This window comes from Pseudophryne corroboree, chromosome 1 (genome assembly GCF_028390025.1).
Source record: "Pseudophryne corroboree isolate aPseCor3 chromosome 1, aPseCor3.hap2, whole genome shotgun sequence".
Taxonomy (NCBI): Eukaryota; Metazoa; Chordata; class Amphibia; order Anura; family Myobatrachidae; genus Pseudophryne; species Pseudophryne corroboree.
Window position 1 is genome coordinate 1,058,836,793 of NC_086444.1, and position 18,764 is coordinate 1,058,855,556.

Here is an 18,764-nt window from a genome sequence, read left to right on the forward strand (position 1 = left end):
ACGTAAACAGACAGGGCAGCACAAGAAGCAGGGGGGAAATGGCAGAAACTGCAAAGATTCTTCGCTGGGCGGAAAATCATGGGAAAGCAGTGTTCATTCCGGGAGTGGACAACTGGGAAGCAGACTTCCTCAGCAGGCACGACCTCCACCCGGGAGAGTGGGGACTTCATCGGGAAGTCTTCCACATGATTGTGAACCGTTGGGAAAGACCAAAGGTGGACATGATGGCGTCCCGCCTGAACAAAAAACTGGACAGGTATTGCGCCAGGTCAAGAGACCCTCAGGCAATAGCTGTGGACGTTCTGGTAACACAGTGGGTGTACCAGTCGGTGTATGTGTTCCCTCCTCTGCTTCTCATACCCAAGGTACTGAGAATTATAAGACGTAGAGGAGTAAGAACTATACTCGTGGCTCCGGATTGGCCAAGAAGGACTTGGTACCCGGAACTTCAAGAAATGCTCACAGAGGACTCATGGCCTCTGCCGCTAAGAAGGGACTTGCTTCAGCAAGTACCATGTCTGTTCCAAGACTTACCGCGGCTGCGTTTGACGGCATGGCGGTGGAACGCCGGATCCTAAGGGAAAAAGGCATTCCGGAAGAGGTCATTCCTACCCTGGTCAAAGCCAGGAAGGAGGTGACCGCACAACATTATCACCACATGTGGCGAAAATATGTTGCGTGGTGTGAGGCCAGGAAGGCCCCACGAAGAAATTTCAACTCGGTCGATTCCTGCATTTCCTGCAAACAGGAGTGTCTATGGGCCTCAAATTGGGGTCCATTAAGGTTCAAATTTCGGCCCTGTCAATTTTCTTCCAGAAAGAATTGGCTTCACTTCCTGAAGTCCAGAAGTTTGTCAAGGGAGTACTGCATATACAACCCCCTTTTGTGCCTCCAGTGGCACTGTGGGATCTCAACGTAGTTCTGGGATTCCTCAAATCACATTTTAAACCGCTCAAATCTGTGGATTTGAAATATCTCACATGAAAAGTGACCATGCGGTTGGCCCTGGCCTCGGCCAGGCGAGTGTCAGAATTGGTGGCTTTGTCTCACAAAAGCCCATATCTGATTGTCCATTCGGACAGGGCAGAGCTGGGGACTCGTCCCCAGTTTCTCCCTAAGGTGGTGTCAGCGTTTCACCTGAACCAGTTTATTGTGGTACCTGCGGCTATTAGGGACTTGGAGGACTCCAAGTTGCTAGATGTTGTCAGGGCCCTGAAAATATAGGTTTCCAGGACGGCTGGAGTCAGGAAAACTGACTTGCTGTTATCCTGTATGCACCCAACAAACTGGGTGCTCTTGCTTCTAAGCAGACGATTGCTAGTTGGATGTGTAGTACAATTCAGCTTGCACATTCTGTGGCAGGCCTGCCACAGCCAAAATATGTAAATGCCCATTTCACAAGGAAGGTGGGCTCATCTTGGGCGGCTGCCCGAGGGGTCTCGGCTTTACAACTTTGCCGAGCTGCTACTTGGTCAGGAGCAAACACGTTTGCAAAATTCTACAAATTTGATACCCTGGCTGAGGAGGACCTGGAGTTCTCTCATTCGGTGCTGCAGAGTCATCCGCACTCTCCCGCCCGTTTGGGAGCTTTGTTATAATCCCCATGGTCCTGACGGAGTCCCAGCATCCACTAGGACGTCAGAGAAAATAAGAATTTACTTACCGATAATTCTATTTTTCGTAGTCCGTAGTGGATGCTGGGCGCCCATCCCAAGTGCGGATTGTCTGCAATACTTGTACATAGTTATTGTTACAAAAATCGGGTTATTATTGTTGTGAGCCATCTTTTCAGAGGCTCCGCTGTTATCATGCTGTTAACTGGGTTCAGATCACAGGTTGTACAGTGTGATTGGTGTGGCTGGTATGAGTCTTACCCGGGATTCAAAATCCTTCCTTATTGTGTACGCTCGTCCGGGCACAGTATCCTAACTGAGGCTTGGAGGAGGGTCATAGGGGGAGGAGCCAGTGCACACCACCTGATCCTAAAGCTTTTACTTTTGTGCCCTGTCTCCTGCGGAGCCGCTATTCCCCATGGTCCTGACGGAGTCCCAGCATCCACTACGGACTACGAGAAATAGAATTATCGGTAAGTAAATTCTTATTTTCTCTGACATCCTAGTGGATGCTGGGAACTCCGTAAGGACCATGGGGATTATACCAAAGCTCCCAAACGGGCGGGAGAGTGCGGATGACTCTGCAGCACCGCATGAGCAAACTCAAGGTCCTCCTCAGCCAGGGTATCAAACTTGTAGAACTTAGCAAACTTGTTTGACCCCCGACCAAGTAGCAGCTCGGTAAAGCCGAGACCCCTCGGGCAGCCGCCCAAGAAGAGCCCACCTTCCTTGTGGAATAGGCTTTCACCATTTTGGATGCGGCAATCCAGCCGCAGAGTGAACCAGCTGAATCATGCTATAGATCCAGCGAACAATAGTCTGCTTCGAAGCAGGAGCGCCAACCTTGTTGGCTGCATACAGAATAAACAGCGAGTCAGACTTTCTGACTCCCGCCTTTCTGGAAACATAAATTTTCAAAGCCCGGACTATGTCCAGCAACTTGGAATCCTCCAAGTCCCTAGTAGCCGCAGGCACCACAATAGGCTGGTTCAAAGGAAACGATGATACCACCCTAGGAAGAAATTGGGGACGAGTCCTCAATTCTGCCCTGTCCATATGGAAGATCAGATAAGGGTTTTTACATGACAAAACCGCCAATACTGACACACGCCTAGCCGAAGCTAAGGCCAATAGCATGACCACTTTCCACGTGAGATATTTTAGCTCCATGGTCTTAAGTGGCTCAAACCAGTGGGATTTCAGGAAATCCAACACAACGTTAAGATCCCAAGGTGCCACCAGTGGCACAAAAGAAGGCTGAATATGCAGCACCCCCGGAACAACGTCTGAACTTCAGGCAGTGAAGCCAGTTCATTTTTAGAGAAAATGTATAGGGACGAAATCTTGACCTTTATGGATCCTAATTTTAGGCCCATAGTCACTCCTGACTGTAGGAAGTGCAGGAATCGACCCCGCTGGAATTCCTCTGTAGGGCCTTCCCGGCCTCACACCAAGCAACCTATTTTTGCCATATACAGTGAAAAAGTCTTGCTGTCACGTCTTTCCTAGCCTTTATCAGCGTAGAAATAACTGCATCCGGAATGCCCTTTTCCGCTAGGATCCGGCGTTCAACCGCCATGCCGTCAAATGCAGCCGCGGTAAATTTTGGAACAGACAGGGCCCCTGTTGCAACATGTCCTGTCTGAGAGGCAGAAGCCCTGAGTCCTCTGAGAGCATTTCCTGCAGCTCCGGGTACCGAGTCCTTCTTGGCCAATTCGGAGCAAAGAATATTGTTTTCACTCCTCCTTTTATTACAATTCTCAGCCCTTGGCTATGAGAGGAAGAGGAGGGAATACAGAGACCGACTGGAACACCCACGGTGTTACTAGTGCGACCACAGCTATCACCTGAGGGTCCCTTGACCCGGCATAAAACCTTTTTTAGCTTTTTATTGAGGTGGGACGCCATCTAGTCCACCTTAGGCAGTTCCCAACAATTTGCAAACTGCGTGAAGACTTCCTGATGAAGTCCCCACTTTCCCGGGTGGAGGTCGTGCCTGCTGAGGAAGTCTGCTTCCCAGATGTCCACTCCCGGAACGAACACTGCTGACAGTGCGCTTACTTGATTCTCCGCCCAGCGAAGAATTTTGGTGGCTTCTACCCTCGCCACCCTGCTCCTTGTGCCGCCTTGGCGGTTTACATGAACCCCTGCGGTCTGACTGGATCAGAACCGGTTGGTCGCGAAGCAGGATCTCTGCTTGACTTAGGGCGTTGTATATGGCCCTTAGTTCCAGGATATTGATGTGAAGGCAAGTCAGTTGACTTGACCAGACCTTGGAAATTTCTTCCCTGTGTAACTGCCCCCCACCCTCGGAGGCTTGCATCCGTGGTCACCAGGATCCAGTCCTGAATGCCGAATCTGCGGCCCTCGAGAAGGTGAGCACTCTGCAGCCACCACAGGAGAGACACCCTGGCCCTGGGGGATAGGGTGAATAACCGATGCCTCTGAAGAGGTGATCCGGACCACGTGTCCAGTAAGTCCCATTGGAAGGTCCTCGCATGGAACCTGCCTAAGGGGATGGCCTCGTGTGATGCCACCATCCTTTCCAGGACTCGAGTGCAGTGATGCACCGACACCTGTTTTGGTTTTAATAGATTCCTGACCAGTGTCATGAGCTCCTGAGCTCTCTCTATCACGAGATAACCCTTTTCTGGTCTGTGTCTAGGATCGTGCCTAGGAGAGGCAGATGAGCTGTAGGAACCAACTGCGACTTTGGAATATATAGAATCCAGCCGTGTTGACGTTACACTTCCAGAGAAAGTGATACGCTGTTCAGCAACTGCTCTCTTGATCTCGCTTTTATGAGATCGTCCAAGTACGTGATAATAGTGACACCTTGCTTCCGCAGGAGCACAATCATATCCGCCATTACCATGGATGAATATTCTCGGGGCCGTGGAGAGAACAAACGGCAACATCTGAAATTGGTAATGACAATCCCGTACCGCAATTCTGAGGTACGCCTAATGAGGTGGATAAATGGGGACCTGAAGGTATGCATCCCTTATGTCCCGATTCACAATAAAGTCTCCCCCTTTTTAGGCTTGCACTGACCGCTCTTAGCGATTCCATCTTGAACTTGAACCTTCTCAGGTATATGTTCAGGGATTTTTAATTCAATATGGGTCTGACCGAACCGTCTGGTTTCGGGATTACAACATGGTCTAATAATAACACCCTCTTGTTGAAGGAGGGGACCCTTGACCACCACCTGTGGAGCCCCAGCGACATTGGTGGATTTTTGTAGGGGCCGGTGAGGACTTCTGTTCCTGGGAACTAGCTGCCCGGTCTGACAAGAAAGGACGCCCCTCCGACTTTCTTGTTTCTTTATACGAAAGGCTGCATTTAATAATGTCGTGCTTTCTTAGGCTATGCAGGAATATAAGGCAAACTAGCAGAATTACCAGCTATAGTTGTGGAGACCAGGCCCGAGAACCCTTCTCCACACAATCCTCAGCCTTCCATATGCCTCTTAAGTCGGCATCATCTGTCCAATGCATATTCTACAGGACACGTCAAGCAGAGATCGACATAGCTTTGACTATAGGACCCAATATACTCATGTCTCTTTGGGCATGCTTTATAACTATATATCTATCACTTAAGACAGCATCTTTAATATATTTATATTGCATACTAGGGTCTCATCTCTGCTGATAAGGTACCTGTCCACGCTGCCACAGCGCTATAAACCCATGCCGACACAATCGCCGGTCTGGGTAGTATACTAGAATGTGCACGCTATCTGCAGGATCCCTGAGAATAGCAAGTGCTACCGTCTGTGCAAACAGGACCCCCCTGGGGAAGATTCTCAACATATCCTGGCCTTAGTGGGGAAAGGATACAGCCTGAGAATTCTCTTGTGGGAAGCTGCCGTCTCTTGTCTGTAGATTCCCGCTCTTTTTCCTCATGAGAGGAGGGAAATTTACCTCAGCATTTTTCCCCTTAAACATGTGTACTCTCGTGTCAGGGACAGATGAGTCTTCAGTGATATGCAAATCATCTATTATTTCAATAATCATATATTGAATACCTTATAGCCATCTTGGCTGTAACTTTGCATTATCGTAGTCGACAGTGGAGTTAAACTCCATGTCGATACCAGTGTTTGTTATTATGGATAGTGAGCATGGAGAGACTCTGAAGGTCTCTGTGACATAGTGACAGACATGGGTAGATTTCCTGTCTGTTCCCTAACCTTTTGATATATGCCTGCTATCTGCAGCACCAACTACAAAACTGAGCTCCTGTGCAGGGAGGCGGGGTTATAAAGGAGGTGGAGCTGTGCATCTTGGGAACAGTCAAAGCTTTTGAGCCTGTTGGTGCCTCGGATCAAGATCCTACTCTACACCCCAATGTGTATCCTTGTGGAGCCCAGTGTACCCAGCAGCAGAAAAATGAGTTATGGTAAACTTACCTTTATCTATTTATCTTTGAAGTCTATAGGGATAGCATGGGGTGTAGGTGGTTGGAGTGGACTGGGCACCAAACAGTTAAAGCTTTCAGCTCCCAGAATGCCTTGGTTCCTCCTCCTCCTCCTCTATACCCTACCACAAGCTAGGCAGTTTAGTGAACAAGGCAGGAGATAGAAGAACGGTACACACACGAAACACACTCTTAACAGAGGATACCCTGTGGACTTCGGAGAAAAAGAGACAAAGACAGGTCTACCATCTCACTTTTCTTCATCAGTGTCCGGCGGGATACCATGGTGTTGTCCCACAGCAATTTGCCCTAAGGGAGGGGATGTGCCTGAGCTGAATGGAGAACTCTGCCCAAAGGCAGCATCCTGGGAGGCAAAGGTATCAAAGGCGTAGAAACTAAGCATCTCTCCCTGGAGGAGCATCTCAGAGCCTGGAAGCTTCTGTGAGGGATTGCGCTGTAAGCCAGGGGAGAGGCTGTTGCTGAGAGCCCACCTATCCCTATGCTGACATCAACACCACAGCTAAATTACCTGTTTAAAGTGTCTGATACAATATTTAAATATATATTTTTTTTTTAAAACCTTCAAATCTATGAAATAAAAGTTAGACAACTTCTGAGCGGTTTTAGGGAAAAACATTGTCCGCACAGACAGGTCTACATCACTTTAATCAAATGAGAAAATCTTTTTTTTTTTTTTTTTTCTGCCTATCCGAACACTTTTCAATCGGGTTCAAAGCATGAGCAATGAGCGGAATGAAGACACCGCTAGGAGGACATTAACAAGACACTTTTTGAAACTGGACACAAAGTATCAGAAAATATTTTAATAATTTACAGCTTGCAGACATTCTTTCATCAATCCACATTTCATTTGTGCCACAGACCAATGAGTGGAGAGCTTTGTCTTCATCCACTCCGCCACGTGCTGTGAAAACGATCGGGGCAAATTAAAGGGATGGGTGATTACACAAATAAACCAACATCATGTCACTAAAGGAAAAAAAAGAAGTTGCAATCTGAAGACTCACAAAGGAACATTTCACAAATCAGGGGTTGCTGGAGTGGTACATTTCATATTTTGAGGGAGTCACCTATGGACATCTTAGGAAGCCAAGGCTCTTTCAGCATGAAGTGCTAATAGGCTGTACATTACACCTCTGGGTCTACATGAGCAGCAAATAATAAGATTTTACTCACCGGTAAATCTATTTCTCGTAGTCCGTAGTGGATGCTGGGGACTCCGTAAGGACCATGGGGGAATAGACGGGCTCCGCAGGAGACTGGGCACACTAAAAGAAAGATTTGGTACTACCTGGTGTGCACTGGCTCCTCCCTCTATGCCCCTCCTCCAGACCTCAGTTAGGATACTGTGCCCGGAAGAGCTGACACAATAAGGAAGGATTTTGAATCCCGGGTAAAACTCATACCAGCCACACCAATCACACCGTACAACTCGTGATATTAAACCCAGTTAACAGTATGAAATACAACTGAGCCTCTCAACAGATGGCTCAACAATAACCCTTTAGTTAGGCAATAACTATATACAAGTGTTGCAGACAATCCGCACTTGGGATGGGCGCCCAGCATCCACTACGGACTACGAGAAATAGATTTACCGGTGAGTAAAATCTTATTTTCTCTGACGTCCTAGTGGATGCTGGGGACTCCGTAAGGACCATGGGGATTATACCAAAGCTCCCAAACGGGCGGGAGAGTGCGGATGACTCTGCAGCACCGAATGAGAGAACTCAAGGTCCTCCTCAGCCAGGGTATCAAATTTGTAGAATTTAGCAAACGTGTTTGCCCCTGACCAAGTTGCAGCTCGGCAAAGTTGTAAAGCCGAGACCCCTCGGGCAGCCGCCCAAGATGAGCCCACCTTCCTCATGGAATGGGCTTTCACTGATTTAGGATGCGGCAATCCAGCCGCAGAATGCGCCAGCTGAATTGTGCTACAAATCCAGCGAGCAATAGTCTGCTTAGAAGCAGGAGCACCTATTTTGTTGGGTGCATACAGGATAAAAAGCGAGTCAGTTTTCCTGACTCCAGCCGTCCTGGAAACATAAATTTTCGTCCAGTAACTTGGAATCCTCCAAGTCCCTAGTAGCCGCAGGCACCACAATAGGTTGGTTCAAGTGAAAAGCTGATACCACCTTAGGGAGAAACTGGGGACGAGTCCTCAATTCTGCCCTATCCATATGAAAAATCAGATAAGGGCTTTTACATGACAAAGCCGCCAATTCTGACACACGCCTGGCCGAAGCCAAGGCCAATAACATGACCACTTTCCACGTGAGATATTTCAGATCCACAGTTTTAAGTGGTTCAAACCAATGTGATTTTAGGAAACTCAACACCACATTGAGATCCCAAGGTGCCACAGGAGGCACAAAAGGGGGCTGAATATGAAGCACTCCCTTTACAAAAGTCTGAACTTCAGGTAGTGAAGCCAGTTCTTTCTGGAAGAAAATCGACAGAGCCGAAATCTGGACCTTAATGGAACCCAATTTTAGGCCCATAGTCACTCCCGACTGTAGGAAGTGCAGAAAACGACCCAGCTGAAATTCCTCTATAGGGGCCTTCCTGGCCTCACACCACGCAACATATTTTCGCCATATGCGGTGATAATGGTTTGCAGTTACTTCTTTCCTAGCTTTTATCAGCGTAGGAATGACTTCCTCCGGAATGCCCTTTTCCTTCAGGATCCGGTGTTCAACCGCCATGCCGTCAAACGCAGCCGCGGTAAGTCTTGGAACAGACAGGGCCCCTGCTGCAGCAGGTCCTGTGAGCGGTAGAGGCCATGAGTCCTCTGACATCATTTCTTGAAGTTCCGGATACCACGCTCTTCTCGGCCAATCCGGAACAATGAGTATAGTTCTTACTCCTCTTCTCCTTATTATCCTCAGTACCTTTGGTATGAGAGGAAGAGGAGGGAACACATAAACCGATCGGTACACCCACGGTGTTACCAGCGCGTCCACAGCTATCGCCTGCGGGTCTCTCAACCTGGCGCAATATTTTTCTAGCTTTTTGTTTAGGCGGGACGCCATCATGTCCACCTGTGGTTTTTCCCACTGGTTTACAATCATTTGAAAGACTTCTGGATGAAGTCCCCACTCTCCCGGGTGGAGGTCGTGCCTGCTGAGGAAGTCTGCTTCCCAGTTGTCCACTCCCGGAATGAACACTGCTGACAGTGCTAGTACGTGATTTTCCGCCCATCGGAGAATCCTTGTGGCTTCTGCCATGGCCACCCTGCTTCTTGTGCCGCCCTGTCGGTTTACATGGGCGACTGCCGTGATGTTGTCTGATTGGATCAGAACCGGCTGGTTTTGAAGCAGGGGCCTTGCCTGACTTAGGGCATTGTAAATGGCCCTCAGTTCCAGAATGTTTATGTGGAGAGACTCCTGACTTGACCAAAGACCCTGGAAATTTCTTCCCTGTGTGACTGCGCCCCAGCCCCGAAGGCTGGCATCTGTGGTCACCAGGACCCAGTCCTGTATGCCGAATCTGCGGCCCACTAGAAGATGAGCACTCTGTAGCCACCACAGTAGAGACAACCCTGTCTCCAAGGACCAGGGTATCAGTTGATGCATCTGAAGATGCGATCCCGACCACTTGTCCAAGAGGTCCCACTGGAAGGTCCTTGCATGGAACCTGCCGAATGGAATTGCTTCGTACGAAGCCACCATTTTTCCCAGGACTCGTGTGCAGTGATGCACAGATACCCGTTTTGGTTTTAGGAGGTCTCTTACTAGAGATGACAACTCCTCGGCTTTCTCCTGCGGGAGAAACACTTTTTTCTGTTCTGTGTCCAGAACCATCCCCAGGAACAGTAGGCGTGTCGTAGGGACCAGCTGTGACTTTGGAATGTTTAGAATCCAGCCATGCTGTTGTAGCACTTCCCGAGATAGTGCTACTCCGACCAGTAACTGCTCCCTGGACCTCGCCTTTATTAGGAGATCGTCCAAGTACGGGATAATTAAAACACCCTTTTTTCGAAGGAGTATCATCATTTCTGCCATTACCTTGGTAAACACCCTCGGTGCCGTGGACAGTCCAAACGGTAGAGTCTGGAATTGGTAATGGCAATCCTGTACCACAAATCTGAGGTACTCCTGGTGAGGATGATAAATGGGGACATGCAGGTAAGCATCCTTGATGTCCAGGGATACCATGTAATCCCCCTCGTCCAGGCTTGCAATAACCGCCCTGAGCGATTCCATCTTGAACTTGAATCTTTTTATGTAAGTGTTCAAGGATTTCAAATTTAAAATGGGTCTCACCGAACCGTCTGGTTTCGGTACCACAAACAGTGTGGAATAGTAACCCCGTCCTTGTTGAAGTAGGGGTACTTTGACTATCACCTGCTGGGAATACAGCTTGTGAATTGCCTCTAGTACAGCCTCCCTGCCCGAGGGAGTTGTTGGTAAGGCCGATTTGAGGAAACGGCGGGGGGGAGGCGCCTCGAATTCCAGCTTGTACCCCTGAGATACTACTTGAAGGATCCAGGGATCCACCCGTGAGCGAACCCACTGATCGCTGAAATTTTTGAGGCGGCCCCCCACCATACCTGGCTCCGCCTGTGGAGCCCCACCGTCATGCGGCGGACTTGGAAGAAGCGGGGGAGGACTTTGGTTCCTGGGAACCTGCTGCGTGGTGCAGCTTTTTTCCTCTTCCTCTGCCTCTAGACAGAAAGGACCCGCCTTTTCCCCGCCTGTTTTTCTGGGGTCGAAAGGACTGTACCTGATAGTACGGCGCTTTCTTAGGCTGTGAGGGGACATGGGGTAAAAACGCTGACTTCCCAGCTGTTGCTGTGGAAACAAGGTCTGAGAGACCATCCCCGAATAACTCCTCACCCTTATATGGCAAAACTTCCATGTGCCTTTTTGAATCTGCATTCCCTGTCCACTGCCGAGTCCATAAGCCTCTCCTAGCAGAAATGGACAATGCACTTATTCTAGATGCCAGCCGGCAGATCTCCCTCTGTGCATCTCTCATGTACAAGACTGAGTCTTTTATATGCTCTACGGTTAGCAATATAGTGTCCCTGTCCAGGGTGTCAATATTTTCTGACAGGGAATCTGACCAAGCAGCAGCAGCACTGCACATCCACGCTGAAGCAATAGCTGGTCTCAGTATAACACCAGTGTGTGTATATATATAGACTTTAGGATAACCTCCTGCTTTCTATCAGCAGGTTCCTTTAGGGCGGCCGTATCCGGAGACGGTAGTGCCACCTTTTTAGACAAACGTGTGAGCGCTTTATCCACCCTAGGGGGAGTTTCCCAACGTGACCTATCCTCTGGCGAGAAAGGGAACGCCATTAGTAATTTTTTTGAAATCACCAATTTCTTATCAGGGAAAGCCCACGCTTCTTCACACACTTCATTCAATTCTTCAGATGGGGGAAAAACTATTGGAAGTTTTTTCTCCCCAAACATAATACCCTTTTTTGAGGTACCTGGGTTTATATCAGAAAGGTGTAAAACCTCTTTCATTGCCTCAATCATGCCACGAATGGCCCTAGTGGACATTAAATTTGACTCAGCGTCGTCGACACTGGTATCAGTATCCGTGTCGACATCTGTGTCTGCCATCTGAGGTAGCGGGCGTTTTAGAGCCCCTGATGGTCTTTGAATTGCCTGGGCAGGCACGAGCTGAGAAGCCGGCTGTCCCGCATTTGGCATGTCGTCAAATTTTTTATGTAATGAGTCGACACTTGCACGTAATTCCTTCCATAAGTCCATCCACTCAGGTGTCTGCCCCGCAGGGGGTGACATCACATTTATAGGCATCTGCTCCGCCTCCACATAAGTCTCCTCATCAAACATGTCGACACAGCCGTACCAACACACCGCACACACACACAGGGAATGCTCTTAAAGGAGACAGGACCCCACAGAAGCCCTTTGGGGAGACAGAGAGAGAGTATGCCAGCACACACCAGAGCGCTATATAATGCAGGGACTAACTGAATTATGTCCCCTATAGCTGCTATAATATTTACTGCGCCTCAAATCTGTGCCCCCCCTCTCTTTTTTACCCTTTGCTGTAGTGTAGACTGCAGGGGAGAGTCAGGGAGCTTCCTTCCAGCGGAACTGTGAGGGAGAAATGGCGCCAGTGTGCTGAGGGAGAAGCCCCGACCCCTTTTCGGCGGACTTTCTCCCGCTTTTTTCTGTATTCTGGCAGGGGTATTTACCACATATATAGCCTCTGGGGCTATATATTGTGGTTATTTTGCCAGCCAAGGTGATATTATTGCTGCTCAGGGCGCCCCCCCCCAGCGCCCTGCACCCTCAGTGACCGGAGTGTGAAGTGTGTATGAGGAGCAATGGCGCACAGCTGCAGTGCTGTGCGCTACCTTGGTGAAAACTGAAGTCTTCTGCCGCCGATTTTCCGGACCATCTTCTTGCTTCTGGCTCTGTAAGGGGGACGGCGGCGCGGCTCCGGGAACGAACACCAAGGACGGGTCCTGCGGTCGATCCCTCTGGAGCTAATGGTGTCCAGTAGCCTAAGAAGCCCAAACTAGCTGCAAGCAGGTAGGTTCGCTTCTTCTCCCCTTAGTCCCTCGTTGCAGTGAGCCTGTTGCCAGCAGGTCTCACTGTAAAATAAAAAACCTAATATATACTTTCTTTCTAGGAGCTCAGGAGAGCCCCTAGTGTGCATCCAGCTCGGCCGGGCACAGAAATCTAACTGAGGTCTGGAGGAGGGGCATAGAGGGAGGAGCCAGTGCACACCAGGAAGTACCAAATCTTTCTTTTAGTGTGCCCAGTCTCCTGCGGAGCCCGTCTATTCCCCATGGTCCTTACGGAGTCCCCAGCATCCACTAGGACGTCAGAGAAAAACATTTCCATTACAGTACCTATCTCCCTCTACAGTAGAGGTCATACAGAAAAAACTGTAATGCCACTTTTCTCCATGGCACTGGTGCATGATGGGAAACATGGCCTAACAACTGAAATGTCTATTTAAGGTGGAAAGAAAGTTGATATTTATCAGAAGTTGGCTGCTACACCTGTGTGTAGACTTACACATAATAAAAAAATGTATACTGTGTAGTAAAATTATAAAAAAGAATCCAATGTGTACACTTCAGAACAATTCATGTAATCTAATTCTTGCACATTTCTATAACTCGCCCTTTCATTTAGAATAGTAAGAGGTTCTATATCCATGTCACTACTGTCTGGGAGATACTGAAAGGGGTGAGTACCACCAGGACAGCCTAAAGGGCCCTACAGACATGCCGATCCGCCACCGACCCGGCGGCGGGGGGGCAGTGACGGGGGGAGTGAAGTTTCTTCACTCCCCCCGTCACGCGGCTCCATTGAAGTGCAGGCAAATATGGACGAGATCGTCCATATTGGCCTGCATGCACAGCCGATGGGGGACCAGCGATGAACGAGCACGGGGCCGCGCATCGTTCATCGCTGGAGCCTCCACACTGAAAGATATGAACGAGTTCTCGTTCATTTATAAACGAGATCATTCATATCTTTCAAACAAATCGGCATGTGTGTAGGGCCTATAACACATTCTACTAATGCAGAAACTCCAGGTGGTGATTTGTAAATAGATCTGGACTAGGAGTTATGAACACATAACAAGCACTGATGTAAAATACTATGGCTTCTGTGGATATATCTTCATAGCGTGGGCAGGGTACATGCATTAGGTAAAAAGAGAAAAACCCTCACTAGCGCCTTAATTCATATAGAACAGGCTAATGTTTAGGAAAATTCTCATTTATTTAAACAAAAATCAGTAAAACTTGCTTAAATTTCTAAAATTATATAAACTTTTGCTATAAACTTATATCTGCTGTGAAACAGTTGGAACTTTCTGAAGAAACTGCAATTACACTGAAACGCCTCAACAACTTTACCGTGGCCGAGTACTGTACATTTCTATTGGCACAGAATCTGCAAATAGGTCTTGGTGCCGCTGCAGTGGTCTCTTTCCTGGAGGGGCAACTGACACAAAGGGGCAGATGTATTAAGCCTGGAGAAGTGATAAGTGCAAGGTGATAACACACCAGCCAATCAGCTCCAATATGTAAATTGTCAGGAGCTGATTGGCTTGTGCATTATTACCTGCCATGTATTACTACTTTATTACTTCTTCAAGCTTCATACATCTGCCCCAAAGTTAGCAAAGGGACACATATGCATACTGGGCTGATTTCATCATCTTCATGCAAGCAAGAGTCCCACAAGATTGTTTTTAATATGCTGTTTACATAAAGATAGGTAGCTTAAGCCGATGTATATTCTTGATAAACCCACCGTCATTGGGAGTGACTATAATCAGACTGCCATTAGACCTTGCTTTCATTGACCTGAGACACAGCAGATACTTAGTGGTTTACAGCAATATGTCACACAACTGCAGGAATGTAAGCAATTTTTACACGTCTGGAGTTTGAATAAACGAATGAGTGTCTACAGTACCTGTGTGTTCTATCTGAATTAAGCAGATAGCCACTGACCCATCCTAGCAGAGAAACATAGGTCTTTCTCTTTTCTTTCAAGTATTGCTCTTGGAGAGTTATCTTATATAAACTGCAGGATCCTCATGTCCAGTGGGCTATCAAATATAACTGGTGTTTCTTTACATTGCAGATGCAGTACAGTTTGGAAGTGTATTTACAGTGCTTGGTGTAACAGCCCAATGACAGACGGTGAAGAGAAATCCAAATAGAACGGTTTAAAACCAAGCCATAATCTCTTCTATATCATCAAAACGAACAGAGTACTGTGCTGTAGTGTGAAGTAAAACATTGTTTCAGAAACACACTGGCAATACACAATTTTAACATACCACTTTTTTCACATATATATTTTTTTTCCTATGCTGAAGTGAAAGTATTTTATATTCAGGAACAAATCAGCTCCCACGGTCACCCAGCCTGATCAGGCCTAATGTCAAATATTGACAACATGGATAGGGAGTACTGTGCACATTCACTGCACAATAGTTACAGGGAGAATGGTGAGGGTGGGTATGAAGCAATGGCTAAGAGGCTGACTCATCCTTTAATACATTCTTACACAATGTAGCTTAAATACATTTTTCCAAAAGAACATTAAAGTGGAGGTAGCCTTAACTCAGTAAAGCTGTTTACAAGAAAACCAAACCCTAAAACAATACCTCAGAGAACATAAAAAGACAATTGGATTGAATGATTCTGTACAGTGGACATCTCCTCATAGCTACAATTGTACATTATATACAGAACTACAGTACAAAAAGGAGTCTCTTTCCACAATGATGTCTTGAAAAAAAGAAGAAAAAAAAAAGCACTAAAAACCAGAGTCTGGACTTATAAATAACGCTGAGAAGGCAAAGGCCAGGAACACGATTCCACCAATGATCGTCACTGGAAAACAAAGCGTAAGGACAAGTTAGCATCACTACAGAACAAATCTAGGCACAGGGGTGTGTTGATTGTCTCTAGGTTTCCCTATATACTGAAATAGTAGCTAAAAGCTTTATTATTCCATTGAGATACAATTAATAAGTCATGACAATTACACTTCATATTACTATGTTTACTGTAAAAGAGTATGAAACCTCTCTCAGTGCACCCAGTGTCCTGGGCAGCAGCACGACAGACCAGGCCCAATTATATCAGTGTTGGATGAGAGCAGATCACATGATCATCAAATCCAATCCTGGGATGGCCAGGTAGGTCCCTCTGCTCCCTAGGACACATCATATTGCTCCTTACTCCTCCTAAGGAGGGTCTCCCTGCATTGTTATTTATCCATGCTCACATCCCAACCGCTTTCTGAAATTACATGTCCATATTAAGCTGGGGCTTTTTACCAAAATCACAAGAACAAATTGAAACTATTGAGGATTTTTCTTCCAACATTTACTTACCAGTTCGAACTGAAATTTTCTGTGCAATCATTCTTCCTCCAATAACCGCTAAACCAGTACATAGACTATGGCCAATGGTGCCACCCACAGCAACACCAAAAGGATCCTGTATCAAGAAAACAAACATATCCCTATAAACTGCCGTATTATAGCACGTAGCTAGAATTCATTCAATCACACACACTAGACCATAAGTACAGGAAAAGATGTAAAAATGGCAACCATAACTGGGAACCTTGGTGTGGTACATGTCACATAAAAAGGTGATATTTTGGGTACTTAAAATGTGTAACATTAGACGGGTTCGGACTCCGAAACTGTTATGGTTGTTTGAGCAGGTATAAATATTTGCTAGATCACAGTCACCTACTCAAGGGGAGGCAATCACGAGACCGCCTGTCGGGATCCCATTAGTGGTTAAATGCCACCGACTGAATACCAGCAGCACAGTCTATTATCCCTCTGTGGGTGTCCACAGCACCCACAGAGGGAAATATAACCTGTAGCAAGCCACCGTGCCCACAGCGTGGCGAGCGCAGCAAGTCTGCAAGGGGCTCTAGTGCTCGCCCCGCTGCCATCCTGGATGCTGCTGTCTGGGTCTTGACAACCGGCATCCTGGCCACCAGTAAATAGTACGTATTGCATTCAAACAGCAGCATACAGGTTTGATATTCGGCCTAAATAAACCCACAGGAATTGCAAGTATACCAGAGGAAAAACAATATAATAACCTCTCTGGCTGCCAACACAATTGTTGTTAGTTGTGATCGATCCCCCCACTCTGCCAAGAATGTCAATGTGAACGCTTGGACAAATATTGGAGAGATGAACTGCATCCATCTCTTCTTGGGAATGGTGGGTCCTCCTCCAGTTTCCACGTCCCCAGATCCATTGAGGAGTTTAGTTCTCTGAAGCTGGAAAGAGAAAGAAGAATAAAATTGTTCAATTCAACCAGCTTATGTATTAGTAACAGATATTGGGGACATGCTACAGCCAACGGTTAAAGTCTTGGGACTGATTTGTTTGTACGATTTGGATAATTCCTTAATATCACACTTCCCAATACACGGAACAGGATTGTCATGCATACAGTGGTTGGTATTATAAATATAATCACTGTATGGCATAAAAACAGGAACATTAAATGTATATGGAATTATACATTAGGTGGACAGTGTTGAGAGAACATGTTGGTCATTTTGTGATGCACCCTCCCCATATGTAGAACACACACAAAAAAAATCATTGTACCGTACAGGAATAAAATGCAACATAACAATGGACGAAACTATCAAACTTCTCAATAAATAAATACCCGTCAATACATAGCCCAGCCACAGTCGCAGAGGAAAGGGAAGCAATCATAATAAAACCTACTTCCTCGTCTTTTCTCTTGATTTCAGCCTGAACTTCCTCCAGTTCCTCATGCCCTTCATCAGCGCTCATCTTCAGTCCCTCCCGCAACATCCTAATCCCGAATATTGCAAACAGCGCAGTTGATACATAATAGGTATACACCCTGGGAATGACTGTGGTGGCATATCCAAACAAAACTGAGAACACAAAAAAGGACACACCATGAGGTCTTTTTAGTACAATAACAGGTTATTACATCCCTTGGCAGTCCTACAAAGCAGCAAGTCAATGCAAACCTTTTACTTTTAACTTTGTAACAATTTATTGCGTAAACATGACAAATGTGCACATTGATGAGTAAATATATTAAAATTGAAGTGACAACCAAACTGCAGTATCTTTCATATTGCCATGACAAATGTGGCTTGATCTGCATATAACTTTCTAGTGCTGTATAGTAGCGTTAGATATGACCGCACATGTTGTCAATATTACAAAGGTAAATTTGATAGACAATATGAATAGAAAATTAAATGGAATACTTATTGGAAGCCCACAGGCAATACGCAGATCCTGCTTCAAAATCTGATCAAAAGTGATCCCAAGGTCAGTTACAGAGCACCCCTGGAGACGGCCATTGGCCTCAACACCAATTACTGATGCCACAGAATGGTTTACGTCAGTAGAATGGAAAGTCTTTAAAAGGTACAAATATTATACTCTACTAGACTGCTTTGTAAATTGGGTTCTCCAAGTCCACCCTGGCACAGAGGTCAAGTATTCTATCAGATGAACCATCACCATTTGCAGGTGGGAAATTAATTTTTTAAATTGAAAATAACCTTTAAACAATAAATGGATTAAAAAATTTTTTGAGGTTGATTGTTACGTTGTCTTATACTTTAATTCCACATGATTTCACCTTCTATGAACGTTTCTAAGAGTCAGTAATGCTCACCTGATAAACAGGTCATCAGCCCTAAGGCAAGCATCGCCCCGGCCAGGACAGTCAGGCGGTTGTACCGCATTGCCATTATGGCAGCTATAAAGAAAGTCTTGTCCCCCAGCTCTGACACGATGATCACAGATATTGCAGCTACAAAGGCGTGGATGAATCCCAGGTTACCAGTAGACGTGAAATCTACGTTCCCAGAATGCACTGCAGGAAGTTGACTGGGCATCTTCTGTGGAATTAAGAACAAGAAATCAGTATATTACACATAATAAATCAGTATACTACACATTTATATGAAATAAGGCAGTAATATTGGTCAGCAAGATCGCACTGAACAATTTTACCTTAGTGTTGATATTGCAAAAAAAAAAACTGGAAGAATACTCAGTTGCTTTTCACATTTGTTCAAAGACTAAGGGGGGTGTTTATCAAGAAAAAAAGGCATTTGTTTACCCCAGCACCCTGAATGATAACCGTAACCAGATATAAATTCCACATGATAATAGAATTCAGAGATCTTCGTTACACAT

The 18,764-nt window shown here is 46.4% G+C and overlaps 1 protein-coding gene across 1 annotated transcript; it reads right to left on the minus strand.

Moving 5' to 3' along the window:
• Window positions 1-6,842: 6,842 nt before the first annotated feature.
• TMEM165 (transmembrane protein 165) lies at window positions 6,843-18,463 on the minus strand. Its single transcript, XM_063920915.1, has 5 exons — window positions 18,238-18,463; window positions 17,301-17,476; window positions 16,655-16,837; window positions 15,924-16,029; window positions 6,843-15,417 (listed from the first exon to the last, which is right to left on the minus strand). Exons 1-5 carry the CDS (start codon window positions 18,458-18,460, stop codon window positions 15,341-15,343), a joined length of 765 nt encoding a protein of 254 aa, XP_063776985.1. The 5' UTR covers window positions 18,461-18,463; the 3' UTR covers window positions 6,843-15,340.
• Between the last annotated feature and the right edge of the window lie 301 nt (window positions 18,464-18,764).

Bases quoted from the DNA above. Each gene is read 5' to 3' on its own strand.
- TMEM165 (XM_063920915.1), bottom strand. From the start codon at position 18,460: ATGCCCAGTCAACTTCCTGCAGTGCATTCTGGGAACGTAGATTTCACG. The intron at 16,838-17,300 runs GTAGGTTTTATT...TTCTCTTTCCAG, and splicing joins TCAAGAGAAAAGACGAGGAA to CTTCAGAGAACTAAACTCCT. The intron at 16,030-16,654 runs GTTATTATATTG...TTCTTGATACAG, and splicing joins TTGTGTTGGCAGCCAGAGAG to GATCCTTTTGGTGTTGCTGT.